We start from the raw sequence: 20,831 nt of genomic DNA, 5'->3' as shown, positions 1-20,831 counted from the left end.
GTTAATCTTATTAACCGCAAGAAACTAAGGGCAAAAGCATGTCTCATTCAAAGACAAGCCAAGACAGTTTCTAGGACTCGATTTTCATATACTGTCAGTAGAAACACTGACTCCAGATTAATATGGAAGAAAATTAAGAAAGAAGAAAATCCCTTGCCCAATTCTTTCCCGCAATGGGCAAGAACTCTCTGCTCCTCTGGATATTAGGCCGCTGTAGCCTAGTGGTCAGGCGCGCAGGTGCATAAGTACACGTGCCTTGAGTGACCGGGGTTCAAGCCTGTGACTGCTGAATACGGTGCTGTTTCTTGTATTCTGTCTATCTTGTGAACTTCTCTGACCATTTGGTCATCCCGGAGTATAAACAGAAAATTTATTTATTTATTTATTTATATTGCACATGCTTTGGGAAAAACCTTTGCCCTATTCTCAGCAGCTTCAACCTACACTCCAGAATCCCAGAAAATTAAAGAACACTACCGAACAGAGAACCATCAACTTTCAAACTTCATTCTCACTTCCACATAACTAGCCTCTTCAATATTTTGAATTTTACAAGTCATCAGAACAACACACAACAGTGCCACTGGGCCAGATGGGATATATTATGTCATGTTATTGCACCTTGATGACAAAAACTTACAACTGCTGCTAGACTTTTTTTTTTAACCAAAATTTCTTGGAAAATATTTATCCAAATTCTGAGCACCATACTACAGTTTTCGCCCTTTTGAAACCTAGAATAGATCCCTCCAGTCCTTATAGTTACAGACCAATTTCTCTGTCTAGTTGTCTCAGTAAAATTATCGAAAAAATGATCCACAGTCAACTCATGTGGATCATTGAAGCTCAACTTCTACTGAGTAATAGTCAGCAACACTTTCACCAAAAAGGTCCCCCTTAGATCTGATGATCAATCCTGAATCTTAAAGTTGCAATGCCTTTGTGAATATTGAACACCTTGTTATGGTCTCCATAGATATAAAGAAGGCATTTGATACTTACCTGGTGTATCAAATGCCTTCTTTATATCTATGCGACATTCTCAGGTGACCTTCATATCCTTGGTCTATGAGGCAACCTGCCTCATAGACCAAGGCAGGTTGCCTCATAGACCAAGGATATGAGGCAACCTGCCTATATTTATTAGGAACTTCCTCCAGAGCCACTCTTTCCAGGTTTGATATCAAAACTCCCTTTCTACTACATTCTCACAGGAAGGATTACTGCAGCGATCAGTATTGAGCGCAACCCTGTTTGCCCTTAGAATTGATTCCATTACAATAGAACTCCCAAACACTGTGGAGGTGTACCTTTATGCCAACAATTTCTCTATTTCTTGCCATTCTCAGAACATGAGATCTATCGAATGGCAGCAGTTGGAAATGTCCCTTAAAAAGTACAAAAGTGGGCTTTGCTCAATGAATATAATGAATTTTCCAAGCAACATAAATTGCATATAGATCCTGAACTTCGGGCATAAAATTCTTCCATTCTGATTGCCAACAATATTAGATTCTTGGAATTACTCCTTGACAGCAAGTTCAACTTCTTTGAACACATTAAAAGTATGTGTACTACCTGTCTAAAAAAAAACTGAACATGCTATGAGATCTGCCCTGTCTTGGAGAGCAGATCGTACGACTTTTCTGCTCTTATATAGAGCACTGATTAGATCCCACTTGGATTATTGTTCTCCAGTTTATGATTCTGCCCGAAGAAGTGTATTGCATTGCTGATTGCACTTGGTGCTTATAGGACATCTCCAACTCATAGTCTATATACTGAAGCTCATGAGCCCCCAGTGTAACTCCGCAGAAGAATATTATTACTTAAATATGCAGCCAAAATACAAAGTTTCTCTCCACATCGTATTCAGCCCTACCTCTTTAATCTGCCACTACTCAATCTCTATAGAATAAACCAAGTAAACTAAGACCAGTGACTAAGGCCTATGACACCTTGAAATATCACAGAATTGGAACGTTCCTCAGAATTGGTAAGTCCTGAACCCTTTGGACTCCCCCCTCCTCAACTATCCTGAGATACTTATTTTCTTCAATGGGGAAAGAATCATCTACCAACTATCAATGTGCAACAACTCCATGCAAGCCATATTCAAAACTATGCTGACTTCTTGCCAATATATACAGATGGTTCTAAATTTAATTCAGCAGTTGGAGTAGCGGCAGTATATCCCTCTACTATCATATCAGTTTCTCTTCTTCCTGAGTTGGTGTACTCGGGTGGAAGAGAAGCTGTAGTTTACACCAATTCTCTCAGCTCACTGTCAGCAATGCAAAATCCTTCTCAGCCGACCGGGTTAGCCGGGTGGGTAAAGTGCCTGCCTGGCAACTCAAAGGTCGCGGGTTCAATTCCCGCCTCGGGCATGGATCAGAGTAGAAAATGCAAAAACCTTGGGAGGTGCAATATGGCCACAGAAGCCAATGCATCAACAACTAACAAAAGAAAGAAAGAAAGCAAAATCCTTCTCACAAGGATCACCCTATTTGAAATCAAATCAGGAATTTGCTATTGCAAATTGAAGATCATCATCAAATAGTGAGGTTGAACTGGCTGATATGTCTGCTAAAAATCCATGAACTTGATCCTTAACCTTTGTCCTTATTCTAGCCTCTCATTATAATATCATAAGTCAAGCAGCATGCCATGCGCATTGGACAGAGCTATATCATCACCAAATGTAATAATAAACTTTTCCAGTTGAAACAGGATCCAAAATTTTGGCACTTGAGCATTTAGACAGTATGGAGGGAACAAGTGGTGCTCACATGGCTCAGACTAGGACATACTCATCTGCCTCACATCCAGCTACTCACAGGTGATGATTCTCCTCATTGTCCACACTCCTCAAAACATCTAATGGTCAAACTTATTTTGATTGACTCTCCACACTATCAACATCAAGCCTCAATATCATTCATTTCTAATAATAATAATAATAACAACTGGACATAACCCTTGTGGACAAGAAGAAAAATTTTTTTTTTTTTTTTTTATGAGAACCCCAAACACGAGAGGTATTATAACCTATAGTACTTAGTACCGTGCTTGGGTTGGAGGTTGAGAAGACGAAACAAGATATTTGTTGATATTGGACTTGAACTTCTGTAGATTGTAATTTTCAGGAAATACGTATGAAGGAAGGTTGTTCCAGAAAACGGCAGTTGAATGAATAAATGAGGAAGATGAAAAGTTGGTTCTGTGGATTTGAAGTTGGACAGTAAATGGATGTTGGCTGGTGGCTGCACGTGTTTGGACTGTTTTGAAAGAGAGAGTGGGAATTATAGAAGCCAATTCAGAAGAACAGTGCCCATGGAAGTATCTGTAGAAGAGGCATGCAGCAGAAACAGTGCGTCTATGAGAAAGCGAGTGGAGAGACTCTGTTAGAGATGAATCATTAATTAACCTAACTGCCCTCTTCTGAATGGAATCAAGAAGCCTGAGAGAGGTTTTGGGGGCACCACCCCAGATGTGGGAACAATATTCCATGGCAGGGCGGATTTGCGATTTATACAGAGTGAGCAGCTGTTTGGCAGAAAAGTAACACTGAGAGCGAAAGAGAAAACCAAGTTTTTTAGATGCAGAGGAAGCAATATTTGTAATGTGCTTGTGCCAAGAGAGATTAGAAGTCAGGGTAATCCCCAAAAGAGATATATTATTTTGCCTAGAAATCGGAGTGTCACTAAAGATAAGCATAGGAGCAGAAGAATCCTTTTTGCGAGATATAAGACAAGATTGAGTTTTAGAAGGGTTGAAATCAACTAAGTTGTCTTTGCCCCACTGGAGAATTACCTGAAGATCAGCATTTAAGGAATTGGCAGCAGATTTTCGAGAACTTGAAGCTGATTGAGCTGGACAAGGTTTCTCAAAATGGAAAGTTGAATGCAATGTGCTATCATCGGCAAAACTATGGATAGGATTTCCAGTCAATGGAAGAAGGTCATTGATATACAAGAGGAAAAGAGTGGGGGAAAGAACTGAACCTTGGGGGACACCGGCATTAGTGGAGAAGTTAGAAGACAGGGAGCCATCTACCATCACCCTCAGTGAGCGATCAGAGAGAAAACTGGATAACCAATTACTAAAAACAGTTGGCAAACCATAAGATGGAAGCTTGTTTAGAAGACCTTTATGCCAAACACGATCAAAAGCCTTTGAGATGTCGAGAGCAACTACATGTGTTTCACCGAACCTTTCCATTGAATTAGTCCATAAATGGGTAACATAAGCCAGAATATCACCAGTGGATCGACACTGGCGGAATCCATACTGGCGATCGTTGATCAGACGGAAGGTTTCTAGGTAGTTTAAGAGTTGGCGGTTAATTGATTTCTCCATTACTTTAGAAAGAGTAGAAGTAATTGCAATGGTACGATAATTGGATGGGAGGGATTTGTCACCCTTTTTAGGAACTGGCTGGATATGAGCAAATTTCCAAGCAGAAGGAAAAACACCTTTGGAATAAGAAAGTGGAAAAAGGCGGCAAAGAATAGGCATAAGTTCAGGAGCACAGGTTTTGAGAACAAGTGGAGAAATATCATCAGGACCTGGAGCTTTCTTAGCATCGAGATTCATCAAAATCCTTCTGATATCCTTTTTATGGAAGACCACAGGAGGCATTGAATGGACCGTGTTGGGAATGGTGGGAGGTGTTTTACCAAGATCATTAATACATGAGCTGGAAGAAAAATTAGATGCTAGCAGGTCAGCTTTATCCTTGGCTGAAGTGACAAACAGAACCATCTAGTTTGGACAAAGGTAGGAGCAGAGATGGGCAAAAGTTGCGGCAAGAGACCAGAATGCTCGGCTACCATTAGGGCAAGAAGCAAGTTTTCTACTCTTAGCCTGTTCAAACTCTAGTTTGGACTGATTAATAACTGCTTTACAATTGTTGTGAGCTTTGGTGTAGGCAGAAAATGAAACTGAAGAATTAGAAACAAGCCAATTACGATATGCAACGTTCTTCTCTTGGACAGCCTTAGCACATTTATTGGAAAACCAAGGTTTAAATAAAGGACGAGATTTTAAAGTGGAGTGTGGGATAAAGGATTCCATTCCTGCAAGAATAATTTCACTGACACAATCTGAGCAAAGGTTGACATCAGAAGTTTTGAAACAGTAATCAGACCAAGGAAAAGAAGAAAAGAAGTCTCGCAGGTCATCCCATTTTGCATTCTTGTAATGCCAAACAATACGAGGTTGGGAATAGGCATGAGATAAAGGTTCCATTGGAAAAGAGACAATCACCAAGTTGTGATCTGAAGTGCCTAAAGGACCTCTCACTTCAACCTTGTACTTAGAAGGGTTGTTTGTGAGAAAAAGATCAAGCGTATTGGCTGTATGATTAGGATTGTCCGGTATTCTTGTAGGTAAATGAACAATCTGTGCTAGGTCATTAGTAATTGCAAAAGCCTCAGCATCTCGACCTGCTGGGTCGGTGTGACTAGAAAACGGAAGCCAGCTGGAGTTGTGAACGTTGAAATCACCAAGGAAAATTACCTCACTGTTAGGAAAGTTGGACTGGAGAAAGTCAAGTTGCAAAGAGAGGAAGTCAAAGAGCTCCAAGTGATTAGTGGAGTTGGGAGAACGGTAGAGACAACAGATGAATTTTACACAATGAGGTAGAGAGATTTTAAGCCAGAGAAGATCAAAGAGAGGAGATTCCAAATTGCCAAGTCTCTGACAGGGAATATCAGAACGGACATATGCACAAGTACCACCTTTGAGGCGAAAGGAATCATACAGCAAATAATTTGGACATCTGAGATGAGCAGTAGTTGAATCAACTGATAACTGAGATTCTGTCAGAAAAAGTACATGGGGTTTGGAAGACTGCAAGTGGAAATGGACATCGTTGAGATTAGAATTGAGACCACGTATATTTGTGAAATGAATTAGGAAGTCCTTGGGAGGTTTAGATCTTTTCGCAGATAAGCTTGCTCTATTATTTTGACAATTCATGGTGTATTCAATAGTAAGAAAAAGTGGGTGGGACATGCTGTATGAAGTAATGAAATTTTTGGATATGGCGTACATGTGGTAAGAATATACCCAGATCCATGACATAACGTGGCCTCGACAATGCTCCCCGCATACACACTACTCGGACTCCCTCCAGTCACTATCTGGCAAAGTAGAGGTAGCAAGATTATACACTAGCTGATCCAGAAGCTTCCTAGAGAGTTACCAATAGGTTCAGTCCGGTGTACTAACTAGCGGCCGGCCTGCGAACACCGTTTTAGAGCTGTACCCTCGAAATGTAAGGAATATTGGATCTCGCCACGACATTCATCATAACCTCAAAAATCATCAATCATACTGCATGATCGAAGAGATAGGGAAGGGTTGGCCGGAACTTAGCTCTAGAGACTAAACATGGGTTCCACCACTTCAAGCCTCCAATAAGCAAAGTGGTGGTATTTCACCGGTTGATGAGAGTCATCTACCACCTAGTACTGCCTGGTAACATAGAGGGGGCGGCGTTCCTCCATGTGGTGTGGGCGCCACACCTCGACCCCTGCTTACGTTGGTTCACACCTGGGTGGTCACCCACCATGTACTTGTGCATGAAGGTTATACCCAGAATTACTAACAGTCCCACCATCGTGAAGGTGCAAGCAGAGGATTTGGCTGTCATTGACCCTCTGGACTTCGCCGAAATTGAGTCCACTTTGACTTGAGTGTCACCCGAATATCAGTTCCATCAGCGTTTTAGACTCCCAGGTAGCAAGAACAGCTTGTCTGGCATATCTGAGAGAATGTCTATGACAACCTCAAGGACCAAAAATGCTACCTATCTGGAGGTTACCCAACACTGGCAACCTCCAGAAAATTCATCAGCGAAAAAAATCAGGACATACATGAACCTAAATCAGGAGATCAAAGAGATATGGCATATGCAATAAGTAACAACCATCCCGATCATCATGTCAACCACTGGTGTTATGTCAAAGACACTACGTAACATCTAACAGCAATAGGGCTCCCAACGAACACCCACAAAGAACACCAGAAAGTCGCAATACAGAACACCTGTAGGATAGTCAAAGAGTCCCTCGACCAACTGTAACACCAGATGTAACAACCACTCCGTGTACTTGGTAGCAATACACGTCACGAGGTGGAACCCCCAATCAGGGAGAAATAATATAAGAACAAAAATAATAATAATACAATACAATTTATTCATCAAAACAATTTTTTTACAATAAATAAACTTGTTAAGAAAATTAAATTTCTTGTCAATTTGTAATTCTTCACATACGACAGTTTTGCTTTCAGATTTATTATTTAACAGTAAAGATAAAGAAATTACTACGCAGTACATTCCACACTGCAAACAGTGATAGTAATTTTTATGCATAGCAGTTCTAATCTATTGAATCATTAAGTATCAAAAATGTTCTTATTAAAATTTTTAATTGGAAAATAGGATAACTTCTAAGTCTGAAATCAACACTAGCCAACAAATTGTTTATTATATTCATTGTATGCCTTTCTCCAAATCTATTTAGTATCCTAGAGTGAGGCAAAACAATTTCTTTTGGGTTCCCTAAATTGTGTGAAAAATTCCTTTGCTCATTCAACTCTTTAAAAATAATGTTCAGATTTTTCAAGATTAAATTTAACTTCAGTTTTTGAACTGGATAAAGTATTATATATTTTAACTAAAATTGCCTTCTATTATACAAGTCATTTCAAATTTTTTTTTCCCAGTCCCAAAATTCTGTTAAGTTGTTTATTACCCTTAGTTCAGTTATAGTTGTTTGTTCCCTTACTTTAATTGAGTTAAATAATTGAGTTGGGAGTCCACTAATGCATGATACAGGGTGTCTATAAATGGTGGGAACACTTTCAATAATTTATTGCACATGGAGTAAGAGAGATATTATTTACTTATTTATACCATGTGAAAGAGAAAACATGAAAGTTTCCCAGTTGTTACTGCTGAGGCATGTAGTTCCATCATTCACCGCCAGTTGGCATTAGGAAGGTTCTTCGGAAAAAACTTTCTATGAAGCCGTAAATTGCAGTTGGTGCATATGTTAAAGGAAGATGACAAAGAGAAGCATTTCCAATTTTGTTGTGAACTGCAAGGACTGAGAGAAGAACATGGCTACTTGTTTAATTGTGTAGTGTTTAGTGATGAGGCCCCATTTCACACCAAATGGAAGGTCAATCGACACAATTGTTGAATCTGGGGCATCCAGAAACCTGAAGAGATAATTGAATATGAGCATGATTCGCCGAAGGTGAATATTTTCTGCTCCTTGACGGTTCCCCTCCCTACTTCCATAATGACGTTCAGGCTTACTTTAACATTGAGCTACACAACCACTGGATCGGACGCACTGGAGAAAGGGACGAATTGAAATGGCTGCCGAGATCATCGGACTTAACTCCGTGTGATTTCTTCTTGTGGGGCTACATAAAGGATTATGTTTATGTACCACCTTTTCTGCGTGACATCCAGGAACTAAAGCAGAGAATTGAAGAAGCTACCACCACGGTCACACAGGATATGTCAAGATTTCGATTACCGTGGGGACATTTGCCGTGTCACATGTGGTTCCCACATTGAATCGTTGTGAAGTGATGTGGTGTAAAAAAAACTTGGACATTTTCTCTTTCACAATGCATGTATATGACACTGATATCTGTCCTAGTCTTTGTGCAATAAATCACTGAAAGTGTTCCCATCATTCATAAACACCCTGTATAAGGTAACTTTCCAATAACTTCCAGTAACTGAGAGGCCAGATGAACAACACCATCCACGATACCTGCTCATCATGCTCATCTGACTTTGACAGATTTTGCTTCTTCACAGTGACACTTTTTGGCCATTTTGTGGTGGACCACTGCTACCGCTGACAGATACACACTATGTCCACTATGTTCGGCTATTGTGTTCTAGCTCTCCAAGTGGTCTGATATCTTCTTGTTTATGCAGCTAGTCTGGATCTTTTACATCGTTGGGAGACAGGTGATTGGTTTATATTTTTTTTTTTTTTTTTTATTATTTTGGTTTATTGTATCTTGGTCCTTAGTCTTCAGATATGTGATTCCTTGAGTGACAAACTTTGGGATTGTTTCTGGGTTCCTTATCATTTATTTGAACTGCTCTGCTGGCTTATGTGTGCAAGTGAGCTTCTTGTACCAGTAGTTGTAGACATTATCTATCTATTCCTGGTGTTTGCCAGTTATGGCAGCTCTTGATCGACTGTTTTACTTTTCTCCCAAATCTCCCACTCTCTAATCTCTTGTAAGTCCTTGGTTTTCTTCCTTTCTAATTCTATCCAGGTGGCTCAGCTGCTATATCTTACTCACTGCTCCATATTTTGCCCCAGAATTCCTGGATCATCTTCTGCTTGGATGGTCTGTTTCCATTTTTCCTATCTTCTCCGAGACTTCTGTAGAAGGACCTTTGGTCTTCATCGAAAATTTGGTTGTTTATTTGCTGTGGATGCTGTCTCTCTTTAGGATGCTCTTCACTTTTCCAATCAATTTCGTAATTCTTCTGTTTTCTGCTGAAGTCTTTTTTCCCAATGGTTCCTTCTTTTTTTGGTTCTTCTGCTGCCAGTCTCTTGTTTATCTTCTTTTAATCCTAGTGGTTGCAATGGAAGCACAGTATATGGCTGTGGATGCCCCCGCAGCATTGCACCATTTTTGTCGAGGTAGTGCAGTTTTATTTGCCGATTAAGTTGGTGTGCGGCTCTCCACAGGATTCTGTTGAGTCTCTGTATTGGTATTACGTGGTTCTTTATGAGGTTCATTTCTTCAAATTCTGTTAGGGCCTCCGTCCACTCATCTTCTATTCTGAATACCGTGACCTCATCACTTACCACTTCAGGTGCTCTGCGTTGTATTTCTTCTTGCCCTTCCTCCTCTGTTTCTGTGTTGTCCATATTCTTTGTTCGTTGTAGTTGATTGCTCACATCCTGCTTGATTTTTTCCAAGCTTGCAGGAGCTATTAGGGTCTTAGTGGCGATGGTCCTTCTCTTGTCCGCTATTTGCTGTTCAGTGACCTGAATATCCAGTAATCATACCATTCACTTGGTATGTAGTCTCGACTTGTAGATTTCCATATCGCCGACCGGGCTAGCCGGGTTGGTAAAGTGCCTGCCTGGCAACCCAAAGGTTGCGGGTTCAAATCCCGCCTCGGGCTTGGATCAAAGTACTGCAAAAACCTTGGGAGGTGCATTATGGCCACAGAAGCTGATGCACCAACAACTACCAAAAAAAAAAAAAAAAAAAAAATTGCCTTATCAGTCTCTAGCTTGGTTATTTCTTAGTATGCTCGCATGATGTACATATTCATTTCGATGCTCCACTTCATGGCACCACCGTTGCCAGGTGGGCAGGAGCAGCATTGCGTAGCACACGCTTCTTGATTAGACCGGGGTTCGAGCCCATGACCACCAAATATGGAGGATGCGGAAAGGTCAGGGAATGACTACCGCATATCCCCGGAGCAATATGGCCTTAGTTGCTAATGCTCCTAAAAACCAAATAACAACAACAACTCCAGTGTGTTCCTCAGGGACTGTCTCTGTCTTTTCAAACCAATCCCTCTGCCTCAGGCCTGAAAACGATTGACTTTACCTTGTTTTTTTTTTTTTTTTGATAGTTGTTGGCGCTTAGGCTTCTGTGGCCATAATGCACCTCCCAAGGTTTTTGCAGTACTTTGATCCAAGCCCGAGGCGGGAATCGGACCCATGACCTTTGGGTTGCCAGGCAGGCACTTTACCCACCCGGCTAGCCCGGTCGGAACTTTACCTTGTACTGCACTCTATGTAGTATGAGTATCATATCTCTTTGACATTATCCATATATAGATGTGGACCTGTTTAGCTTCGGCTTAAGTCTAGTGGTAATTCGTCCTTTGGAGTGACACCAAATGGTGCCATTAATTGTCTTAACTGTCACTTCGACCTTGTGGAAGGTAAGTCCGCTGAAGCAACTTTCGTGATGTTTATTTTATTATTATTATTCAGATTTATTTCTGTTCTATTTATACCTGTCTACCCTCATGATGGAGTTGTGTTCACTTCGGCCAAAGTTGAACTTGGACACATATCCATCAGGTTGGTAGTCCAGTGTCATAACTACTGGGCCATCCTGCTTTATTATTATTTATAATAATAATAATAATAATAATAATAATACAATACAATTTATTCATCAAAAAAATTGTTTACAATAAATAAACTTTATAAGAAAATTAGATTTCTTGACAAGTTATAATTCAATAAATAGAACAGCTTTCCAAACATTTGTTATTAAATAAAAAGAAAAGATGAAATTATTACACATAATACATTCCACACTGTAAACAGAGACTGTTTATATGTAAATCAACTCCTAGGGGCTCGGATCTGGTAAGTATGGGCTTGACACACCCAGGATCCTGAACTGGATATCATTATTCTTCTCTTTCTTGGTGATTCCTTTCCACTTCGGACTCTCTCTCTCTCTCTCTCTCTCTCTCTCTCTCTCTCTCTGTTCTCTCTCTCTCTCTCTCTCTCTCTCTCTCTCTCTCTCTCTCTCTCTCTCTCTCACTCACTCACTCACTCACTCACTCAGGGTAACTTGGGAATTGTTTTTGGCTGGTGCGGCATAAGCCTCAAGCTTACTTGCACCATATGGTTAATAATAATAACTCTAATCTACTGAATCATTAAGAATCAAAATTTTTCTTATTAAATATTTCAATTTGAAAATAGAAATTATTAATAATAATTATTATTATAATAAGGTGAGAGATATCAAACTAAGGTAAGTGATAAGCCATCTTTTTATCTCTTTAGTCAACAGCTGTAATTACCTGGAGAAAGGAAAGCATAGAAAAGCCATTATCTTGTAGCCTACAAAGCTTAGAAGTATTCTCTTGCATATTAGGATTGGAAGAAGATACAGCCCTTTCTATAATTGATCCAGTTACAGTAAATGTAGAAATTCTGAAGAAGTTTATTGACCCACCTGATAATAGTATACATGTTTTAGAGGTAGGAATAATTATTTTACTGCTATGTTACAAAGCTATAAATATGAACTTCTAGCTTTGCTTTGCTATTTGTATATATAATAAGCCAAAATAGACCGATTGAGCAAATTAACAGATCACATTGAAAACATTGTGTAGCTTGTGATTAAGCAGAACAAAATATATTATGATGGTGTACATAGAATAACAATGAAATAAGGAGACAGCGAGAAATTTGGGACAGGTATAAGGGACATTTATAGGGGTTGTATAAAAATTTCCAAAAAGGTCACAACATCATTATGGCGTATGATTATGATCCCTCCAACAAATAAACAGGCCTGACAATGGTAAACCATCAATATAAAGGTCTCTATAAGATTCTGTGGCAAAAAATCCCATTCTTCCACCAGCAAACACTTTAGTTCACCAAGTGACTGTGGAATTGGCTGTCAGCATTCAATGCGATGCCCTCCATATGTTTGATTGGATTTAAGTCTGTTGATCATGCTGGCCACAGTAGTCGGAAATCTTCAATTTCAAGATATTTTTTTTTTTTTTTTTTTTTTTTTGATTTGGTAGTTGTTGGCGCATCGGCTTCTGTGGCCATATTGCACCTCCCAAGGTTTTTGCAGTACTTTGATCCAAGCCCGAGGCGGGAATCGAACCCGCGACCTTTGGGTTGCCGGGCAGGTACTTTACCCACTCGGCTAGCCCGGTCGGCAATTTCAAGATATTCTTCCACCACTTGAGTTCTGCATGCAGTGGCATTCTTGTGCATGAAAAGAAAATCTGGGCCACCCATCCCTAAAAAGTTGCACATCGAGGATCTATTCTCAGTACCCCTGTGCAGTTACAGTAACCCTATCAAAAACATTAAGGGCCATTGATCATTATTCCGACCCACATGAGAACACCACCTCCACCATACGTATCCCTTCTCTGATGTTGGTGGGATGGTACAGCATTCCCCATCATCTTCAGATGAAATAACATCCAGAATCTGTTTGTAGCCTAAAATGGGACTCATCAGAAAATAGAGCCATACCCCTTTTGTGTGGGCTCCATCACATGTTCATGGCACCAGTTTCAATGAGCTCTGCAGTGGTTTGGAGTGAAGGAGATACAAACCACTGGCTTCCTTACTATTGACTAGAGTCCACTTAAATTGGGTCCTGGTTGGATATGGGTTTTCACCTGTGGCTTCAGCAACCTTAGAAACAGTTGATGACAGGACATCATAGTGTTCTGTATTACTGTTAGATCCAGATAGCAGTCTGTTCTGGTTTACATTGATTAGTTGGCTTAATGCATGACACATTAAGTCAACTTGCCTCCTCCGCCTGCAACTGCCCAGCTTCAAGTCGTCTAACAGCCTGCCATCTCAAAGAATCATCTAAACGATGATGACTTGCCACCTGAATACTGGAGATGGCAGGCTGTTAGACGACTTGAAGCTGGGCAGTTGCAGGCAGAGGAGGTAAGTTGACTTACTGTGTCATGCATTAAGCCAACTAATCAATGTAAACCAGAACAGACTGCTATCTGGATCTAACAGTAAGACAGAACACTATGATGTCCTGTCATCAACTGTTTCTATGGTTGCTGAAGCCATAAGGGTAAATTTTATAGAATCATAAAACTGGTGTACTAACATTGAATGGAATCATTATTTGGAAGTACTTATATATATATATATATATATATATATATATATATATATATATATATATATATATATATATATATATATATATATATATATATATATATGAAAGAACATTCTCTGCTATGAACATAAGTCTAAATTAAGATTCAAGTTAATGGATAGTTATCTTGCATGTGTTTTATGTATCCACATAACATCTTTAGAACTCAGGCTGATGGCAAGAATCTCAAACAAAAATCAATTCCTTAAAATCATACTACAATTCATAAATATTTCTATGTATTATTTTGAATCAAGGTTTCATGTGAAAATTGCTAATTTTTTGTACATTTTTTGCCAATTATTTTGAAATTTATTGTGAAGTATTGTTTTCCAATACGTATGTTGCACAATATATATAAATAATGGTGATATCACAGCATTAATCTGATATGTGGCCCACCCACAATTTGTACTGTCATATTTTCATCAATATTGGCCTGCTGATGAAAATGTTTGAATACTGCTGGCATAGATAAATCAATCATCTTAATTCTAACAGCAGAACAAATACCTTTGTAATGAGTTGCACTACTTGCAAACACATGCCATGTCAAAAGTGTAATTGATTATTTTTTAAAAGTTGAGGTTGGAAATATAACAATCTGTTTCAGAACTAGCCTGATCCCTCACCACATAGCGGGCAGTGTCTAGTGACAACATCCAGACAAAAGACAAAACAGAAACCTTTGGCTATATCATAACTTTGAAAACTCTAATTAAATAAATTTATATATCAAATAGAAGCTCACCTTGAACAACTTCTTCACAACTGTATTGTCTGTGTGTTGCCTCTTAGGATCACCTACTATCTGATGAGGGATGTGCAGAAACATTATCATAGCGGTCTAGTCTTTTAATCCAATGGGCATTTAAACTTTTGGCAAGGTCTTCTTTCTGGGACTTGTGCAACACCAATGCAACTCATTGCTATGTCAAGTTCATGCTGTTGTGAGATGGTACCTCCATAGCCAGGTGGGCAGGAGCAGCATTGTGTAGCATATGCTTCTTGATTAGACCGGGTTCGAGCCCATGACCACCAAATACGGAGGATGCGGAAAGGTCAGGGAATGACCGCCGCTTATTCCCGGAGCAATATGACCTTAGTTGCTAATGCTCCTAAAAACCAAAATAACATAACTTTTGTGAGAATTAAGACTATTACATTGTATATGCACTTTAAATTGTTTTTGTGGTCACCAAGGTTTAGTAATAGATTTAGAAATAGCATTGTAACATTTTTAAAGGGAGAAATGTTACACACTCTTTTCCGTGGATTCTTAAAAGACAATTGAATTTGTTAAAAGGAATATCAGATCACCTTTGTAATAATTTTGGATTTTTTTTTTTATGTTTCTGATTTTAAAGAATTTCAGATTTTAAGAGTACTTATAACTGTTAAATCCTAATGTTAAGCTACATTAACACACACAGGTATTTTTCCACTTGGGGGAAGAGAAAAAAAAAGACCAATTACATGAACACAATGAAACTGATTATACCACCTGCATACCTATTCAGCCAGCTGTTATAAAATATACAAATTTTGGTATGTTTCAAAATTCAGATGATTTATGAGGATGAGTAATGATTTATTTGCACTAAATAGTAATCACATTTTGAATGAGGCTTTCTGACCTAAACTTTTATTTATTGTTATTGTTTATACATTCATATTCATGTATTTGTTTCCTTATGTCTACATCCAAATTATTTCTTATTTCTAATTTAGTTATATGATTATGAATTGTTTCTAGTACAGTCTGATGAATTACTCAGACACAGTCATCATCATAACTAAAAGGTTTTCTGATATGTGGGCTACCCTTGCCTACCCCTCGACGCGGGCACCTGTACATGGTGAGGGGACCTCCCAGAGACGCTGCTGGACTTCCAGACTAGCATCACTGGGATCCAACGCCCACAGCCCAGGTTCCAGGCTTACATCAATGGAATCCGGCATGTTTGCCATGCGCTGCGACCCGTGGAAATTCGGAAAGGGGAATCCTGGTGGTTGAGGGGCCCAGCTTCAATACACCACTTTGGCCCCTGCTTCAACAAGACGGGTGGTCCTGGAAGGCCCGGCTAGGATCAATCGGCTAGTAGGTTGACCCTCGCCTGCGAGGGTCAACCGTGTCAATGCCACGCCCCTACCCTCATGGTCCGAGGGACAGGATTCAGGCTGGCGGCGGTGCGGGTATAGTGTCTGGGTAGCCCTGGCATCCCACTCCCGAGTGCATTTATTGCATGCCGGGTAGTGGGCATCCCTTTGGGCTCTGTGGTGGGTGGGGAGCCCGGGCACTGAACAACTTAAAAACTATATGAATCCTGATACACTTACTTCTTCAGGGGCCCCAACCCGGTCCCTATCTGAAAATACAGACGGAGAGGCAGATAGCATTATTGCTACAAAGAGGCAGTGAACAGAAATATCATCAGGGCCTGTTCCAAGATTTTTAATTATTCATTCTACCACAGAAAAACTGATTGGCAAAATGTCGCCCTTCTTCATACAGAAAGGGTTAGATGGGTTAGCAGGGTCACCCAAATCGGTTAAGAGGCTCCGTTCTGGAGACCTCTTAATTGAAACCAAAACTGACAGGCAGTCTGAGCAGCTACTCCGTGCAACATCAATCGGAGGAATACCCATAACAGTAACACCACATAGAACACTAAACTCATCGAGAGGTGTCATTTCGGAATGGGACCTTCTTGCGTAACCGAGAGGAAATCTGCTTGGAACTGAAACCTCAGGGAGTTATAGCCGTCAAGAGAATTAGTGCACATAGGGATGGGAAACTTGTTAAAACCAGGAGTGTTATCCTGACTTTTAACTCTCCCAAACCTCCTGATGAGATTAAAGCTGGCTACATCAACTGTTCAGTGTGTCCATATGTTCCAAACCCTTTACGGTGTTTTAAATGCCAGAAATATGGACATTCTCAAATGGCCTGCCGTGGAGTCCTTGTATGCGCTCGATGTGGTGCAAAGGACCACGAAACAACAGCATGTTCAGCCGCAAAACCCACCTGTATTAATTGTGAAGGCGAACACCCGGCCTACTCACGAGCATGTCAGAGGTGGAAAGAAGAAAAAGAAATTCAACGGCTGAAGGCAGAGCTAAACATATCGTACCAGGAGGCAAGGAAAGCCGTGAAACCTCTCAACATCAAAAAACCTACCTGTCAAGTTAGCAGGAAGGTGTTCCATTGGAACTCAGACGGACATGTCCATCCCTCCAAAAGAATCATTTACTCCCATCGCACGTTATCTCTTAAGCTCCCAAAAACCTGCACAGAAGGACCAATGAGCTGCCACTCCTATATCAGTACCTCCTAACGCTCCACAAATAATAAAAGCAATCACGAAAGAAAAGAATAAGAACAGTGAAATACCACCTACAACCCAAGAAAACATGGATATAGAGCAGAAGGAGGTACAAGAAGACTCAGTTTTGGACCGCCGTACTTCCCCAGGAAGGATAAATTCAAGACTGAAAAAGGTAAGCCCTCAGCACCTCGGAAGCCGCCTGATGGACCCACAAAGCCAAAATAATGGCTAAATTCCTACAGTGGAACTGCCGTGGATTCCGACGAAACAATGATGACATCAAGGCACTTCTGCAAAAGCATGAGCCAGTCTGCTTTTGCTTACAAGAGACATACCTGAAGGCAAATGAAAACCCTTCACTTCGTAACACTACTATCATTCGAAAGGACAGAACTGACGATGGACCTGCTCATGGGTTTGTTGCTGTAATTCTGGGCAACCATACCCGATATCAAACAATTGCGCTCACCACCAACATAGAAGCGGTAGCGGTTCGCCTTACGGTAGGGTTCTTAATAACAGTCTGCTCAGTATATTTGCCACCTGGGGCTGATATCTCCCAGAGAGACCTTGATGATCTCATTGTGCAGCTGCCTACGCCTGTCTTACTCCTGGGCGACTTCAGTGGACATAACACCCTGTGGGGTAGTGCAAACGTTAATGGAAGGGGACGTGTCATAGAGCATGTGCTCAATGACAATGACCTATCCCTTCTAAATGTGGGAACTAACACCTTTTTTCACATGCCTACCCGTACGTTCTCTGCTATTGACCTCTCTATATGTTCCCCCTCTCTCCTTCCTTTAATCACTTGGGAGATAGAGGAGAATCTTTATGGGAGTGATCACTTCCCCGTGATAACCAGCCTACTTAAAGTGACGCCATGTTCACCTTTTAGGTTACCACGATGGAAGATTGATCAGGCTGACTGGAACACCTTTCAACACCTGGTAGACTTTAATATCAGTACAGTCAGTCGGGAGCCTATCAATGACGCAGTGGCGTACATCACAGAAAGCATTGTCCATGCAGCTGCAGCTACAATTCCGAAACATCTACCCAGTTTCCACCATTTCCAAAACCTTGGTGGAATACTGAATGCACAGCAGCAAAAAAGGCACAAAATAAAGCTTGGGGGATATTCCGACGATATCCTACCACAGCCAATCTCTTAGCCTTCAAACGTGCACGCGCGAAAGCGCGATATATTCGTCGTCAGAGCCAAAAGGAATCTTGGGTCCGCTTTACATCCACCATTACCCAGTCAACCAGCAGTAAAGCTATATGGGACAAAATCCGGAAAATGAAGGGTAAATATACATCAAACCCTTCATCAGTCCTGGAGTATAATGGATGCGTTATTGCAGATCCAACTGCAATAGCCGACCGGGCTAGCCGAGTGGGTAAAGTACCTGCCCGGCAACCCAAAGGTCGCGGGTTCGATTCCCGCCTCGGGCTTGGATCCAAGTACAGCAAAAACCTTGGGAGGTGCAATATGGCCACAGAAGCCGATGCGCCAACAACTACCAAATCAAAAAAAAAAAAAAAAAACCAACTGCAATAGCCAATGCACTTGGGGAGACTTTTTCTGCCATCTCGTCAACATCTGCTTACTCCCCAGAATTTCTGGTCTGGAAAGATAAATGTGAAAAGCAGCCAATTAACTTTAAATCAAGAAGGTCTCATCCCTATAACGGGCCCTTTACCACGGAAGAGTTAGAAACAGCTCTAACTCTTACCAAGGCAAGTGCTGCCGGACCAGATCTTATCCATTATGATATGATCAAACATCTGTCTGCAAAATCTATGGACCAACTGCTTTTTCTATATAACAGAATATTTAAAGAAGAGCAGTTTCCAGATTCCTGGCATAAGGCAATCGTGCTTGCCTTTCCTAAGCCAGGAAAGGATCCCAAAATCCCAACGAACTACCGTCCTATTGCTCTGACTAGCTGTCTGTGCAAAATTCTGGAGAGAATGGTTAATGCCCGCCTTATCTGGTATTTGGAGGCTAATGGGTTTCTCTCCAGATTTCAGTGCGGCTTCCGTAGGAATAGGTCAACTTTGGACCACTAATCAGGCTCGAAACTTCCATTTGAGATGCCTTTTTAAAACGAGAACACCTGGTGTCAGTGTTCTTCGATATGTAAAAAGCGTATGACACAACTTGGAGATTTGGAATTTTAAAAGATCTCTACAGCATCGGCCTTAGAGGTAATCTCCCCAATTTTATTAAAAACTTTGTCACCGATCTTTCCAATTCCGTGTAGGATCTACTCTCTCTCGCTCTTTTATCCAAGAGGAGGGAGTACCTCAAGGATCCGTTTTAAGTGTTATGCTTTTTGCCATTAAAGTGAATTCTGTCATAGAACAACTTCCTCCAACTGTAAACTGTGCCCTCTATGTTGACGATTTTAGCATATTCTGTCATTCCTGCAACATGAGGGTAATTGAGAGGCAACTGCAACGTGCCATTGACCATTTGAACTCATGGGCAACGAATAACGGGTTCAGGTTCTCTGCACAAAAGACTGTTTGCATGCATTTTTGCAGAAAGCGCAATTTTCACCCTGAACCTGAACTGAGGCTTGGACAAAATGCTATCCCAGTAGTACCTGAGACTAGATTTTTGGGGCTTATATTCGATAAAAAGCTGACCTTTCTAGAACACATCCGTCAACTAAGTGCGAAGTGCACGAGAGGTTTGAGCATCCTACGTGCAATCTCCTCACATTCTTGGGGCGCTGACCGATGTACCTTTTTGCACCTCTATCGTGCACATGTACGATCTAAGTTAGATTACGGGTGCCAGGTATACGCGTACTCCAATGGCTGGATCCCATCCACCATCAGGCGATCCGTATTGCCACAGGAGCATTTCGAACTTCTCCTGTCCCTAGCCTCTATGTCGAAGCGAATGAGCCCTCGTTACCGCTTCGCAGGAAACAGTTGTCTCTACAGTATGCTTTGAAACTGAAATCCCTGCCAGACCATCCGACGTGGACACCCGTTTTTGAGCCATGTTGGGAAAATCTGTACAACATTCGCCAGACTGCCAATCAACCATTCGGTATTCGTATCCAAAGGCTACTCAACGATTTGAACATCACATTAGACAATGTTGCGCCATCACCAGGGCAACCTTTTCTACCCTGGCTTGCTCGTGTCCCAAACTGCAACTTCTCCCTTAACAATTGGAGAAAGGACAATACTTCGTCCACTGTCTACCTGCAGCTCTTTTTAGCTGATCGCTCTGAACATGCTGACTTCTTGCCCATCTACACAGATGGCTCGAGGTCAGAAATGTCTGTCGGATCTGCAGCTGTTTTCCCAGATACCACGGTATCTGAGCAGATCTCCAACGAATGCAGTGTGTTCACTGCAGAGCTGCATGCAGTTGAGCTAGCCTTAGATCGCATACGAACCACCCACCACAAAAAATATATTATATATACCGATTCTCTGAGTTCATTGCAGGCTTTATCATTGATGAGGTTCAACCCTCATCCTGTCCTGACCCAGATACAGCAGAAGCTGCATTTTCTTGCACAATTCAAATTTGATGTTCGTTTCTGCTGGATCCCAGGCCACATTGGGATCTCAGGAAATGATTTGGCAGAAACTGCAGCCAAATCAGCAAACCTATTTAACTCTTGCCTGTTAGTCCCCTATACAGACTACAGGCCGGTAATTCGAAAGAAACTGGTATCCCAATGGCAACACTCATGGCATGGACAGATTACAAACAAGTTATATGAGATTAAGCCTGTAATTGAACATTGGCAG

General features: G+C 41.0%; 1 protein-coding gene across 6 annotated transcripts in view; it reads left to right on the top strand.

Moving 5' to 3' along the window:
• The window catches only part of LOC150079291 (intermembrane lipid transfer protein VPS13D-like), a 1,618,665-nt gene that overhangs the window by 979,291 nt on the left and 618,543 nt on the right, over window positions 1-20,831 (top strand). For all 6 annotated transcript variants that reach the window (XM_090383928.1, XM_090383929.1, XM_090383926.1 and 3 more), the window contains one exon: window positions 11,832-12,029. In XM_090383928.1, the coding sequence (XP_090240054.1) occupies window positions 11,832-12,029 (198 nt within the window). The remainder of the gene's footprint in view (window positions 1-11,831; window positions 12,030-20,831) is intronic.

The sequence above is a fragment of the Mastigoproctus giganteus genome, chromosome 10 (assembly GCF_048544385.1).
Source record: "Mastigoproctus giganteus isolate SK-2022 chromosome 10, ASM4854438v1, whole genome shotgun sequence".
Taxonomy (NCBI): Eukaryota; Metazoa; Arthropoda; class Arachnida; order Uropygi; family Thelyphonidae; genus Mastigoproctus; species Mastigoproctus giganteus.
Note: the sequence above shows the minus strand (reverse complement) of the source record. Positions and strands in the feature narration are given on the sequence as shown.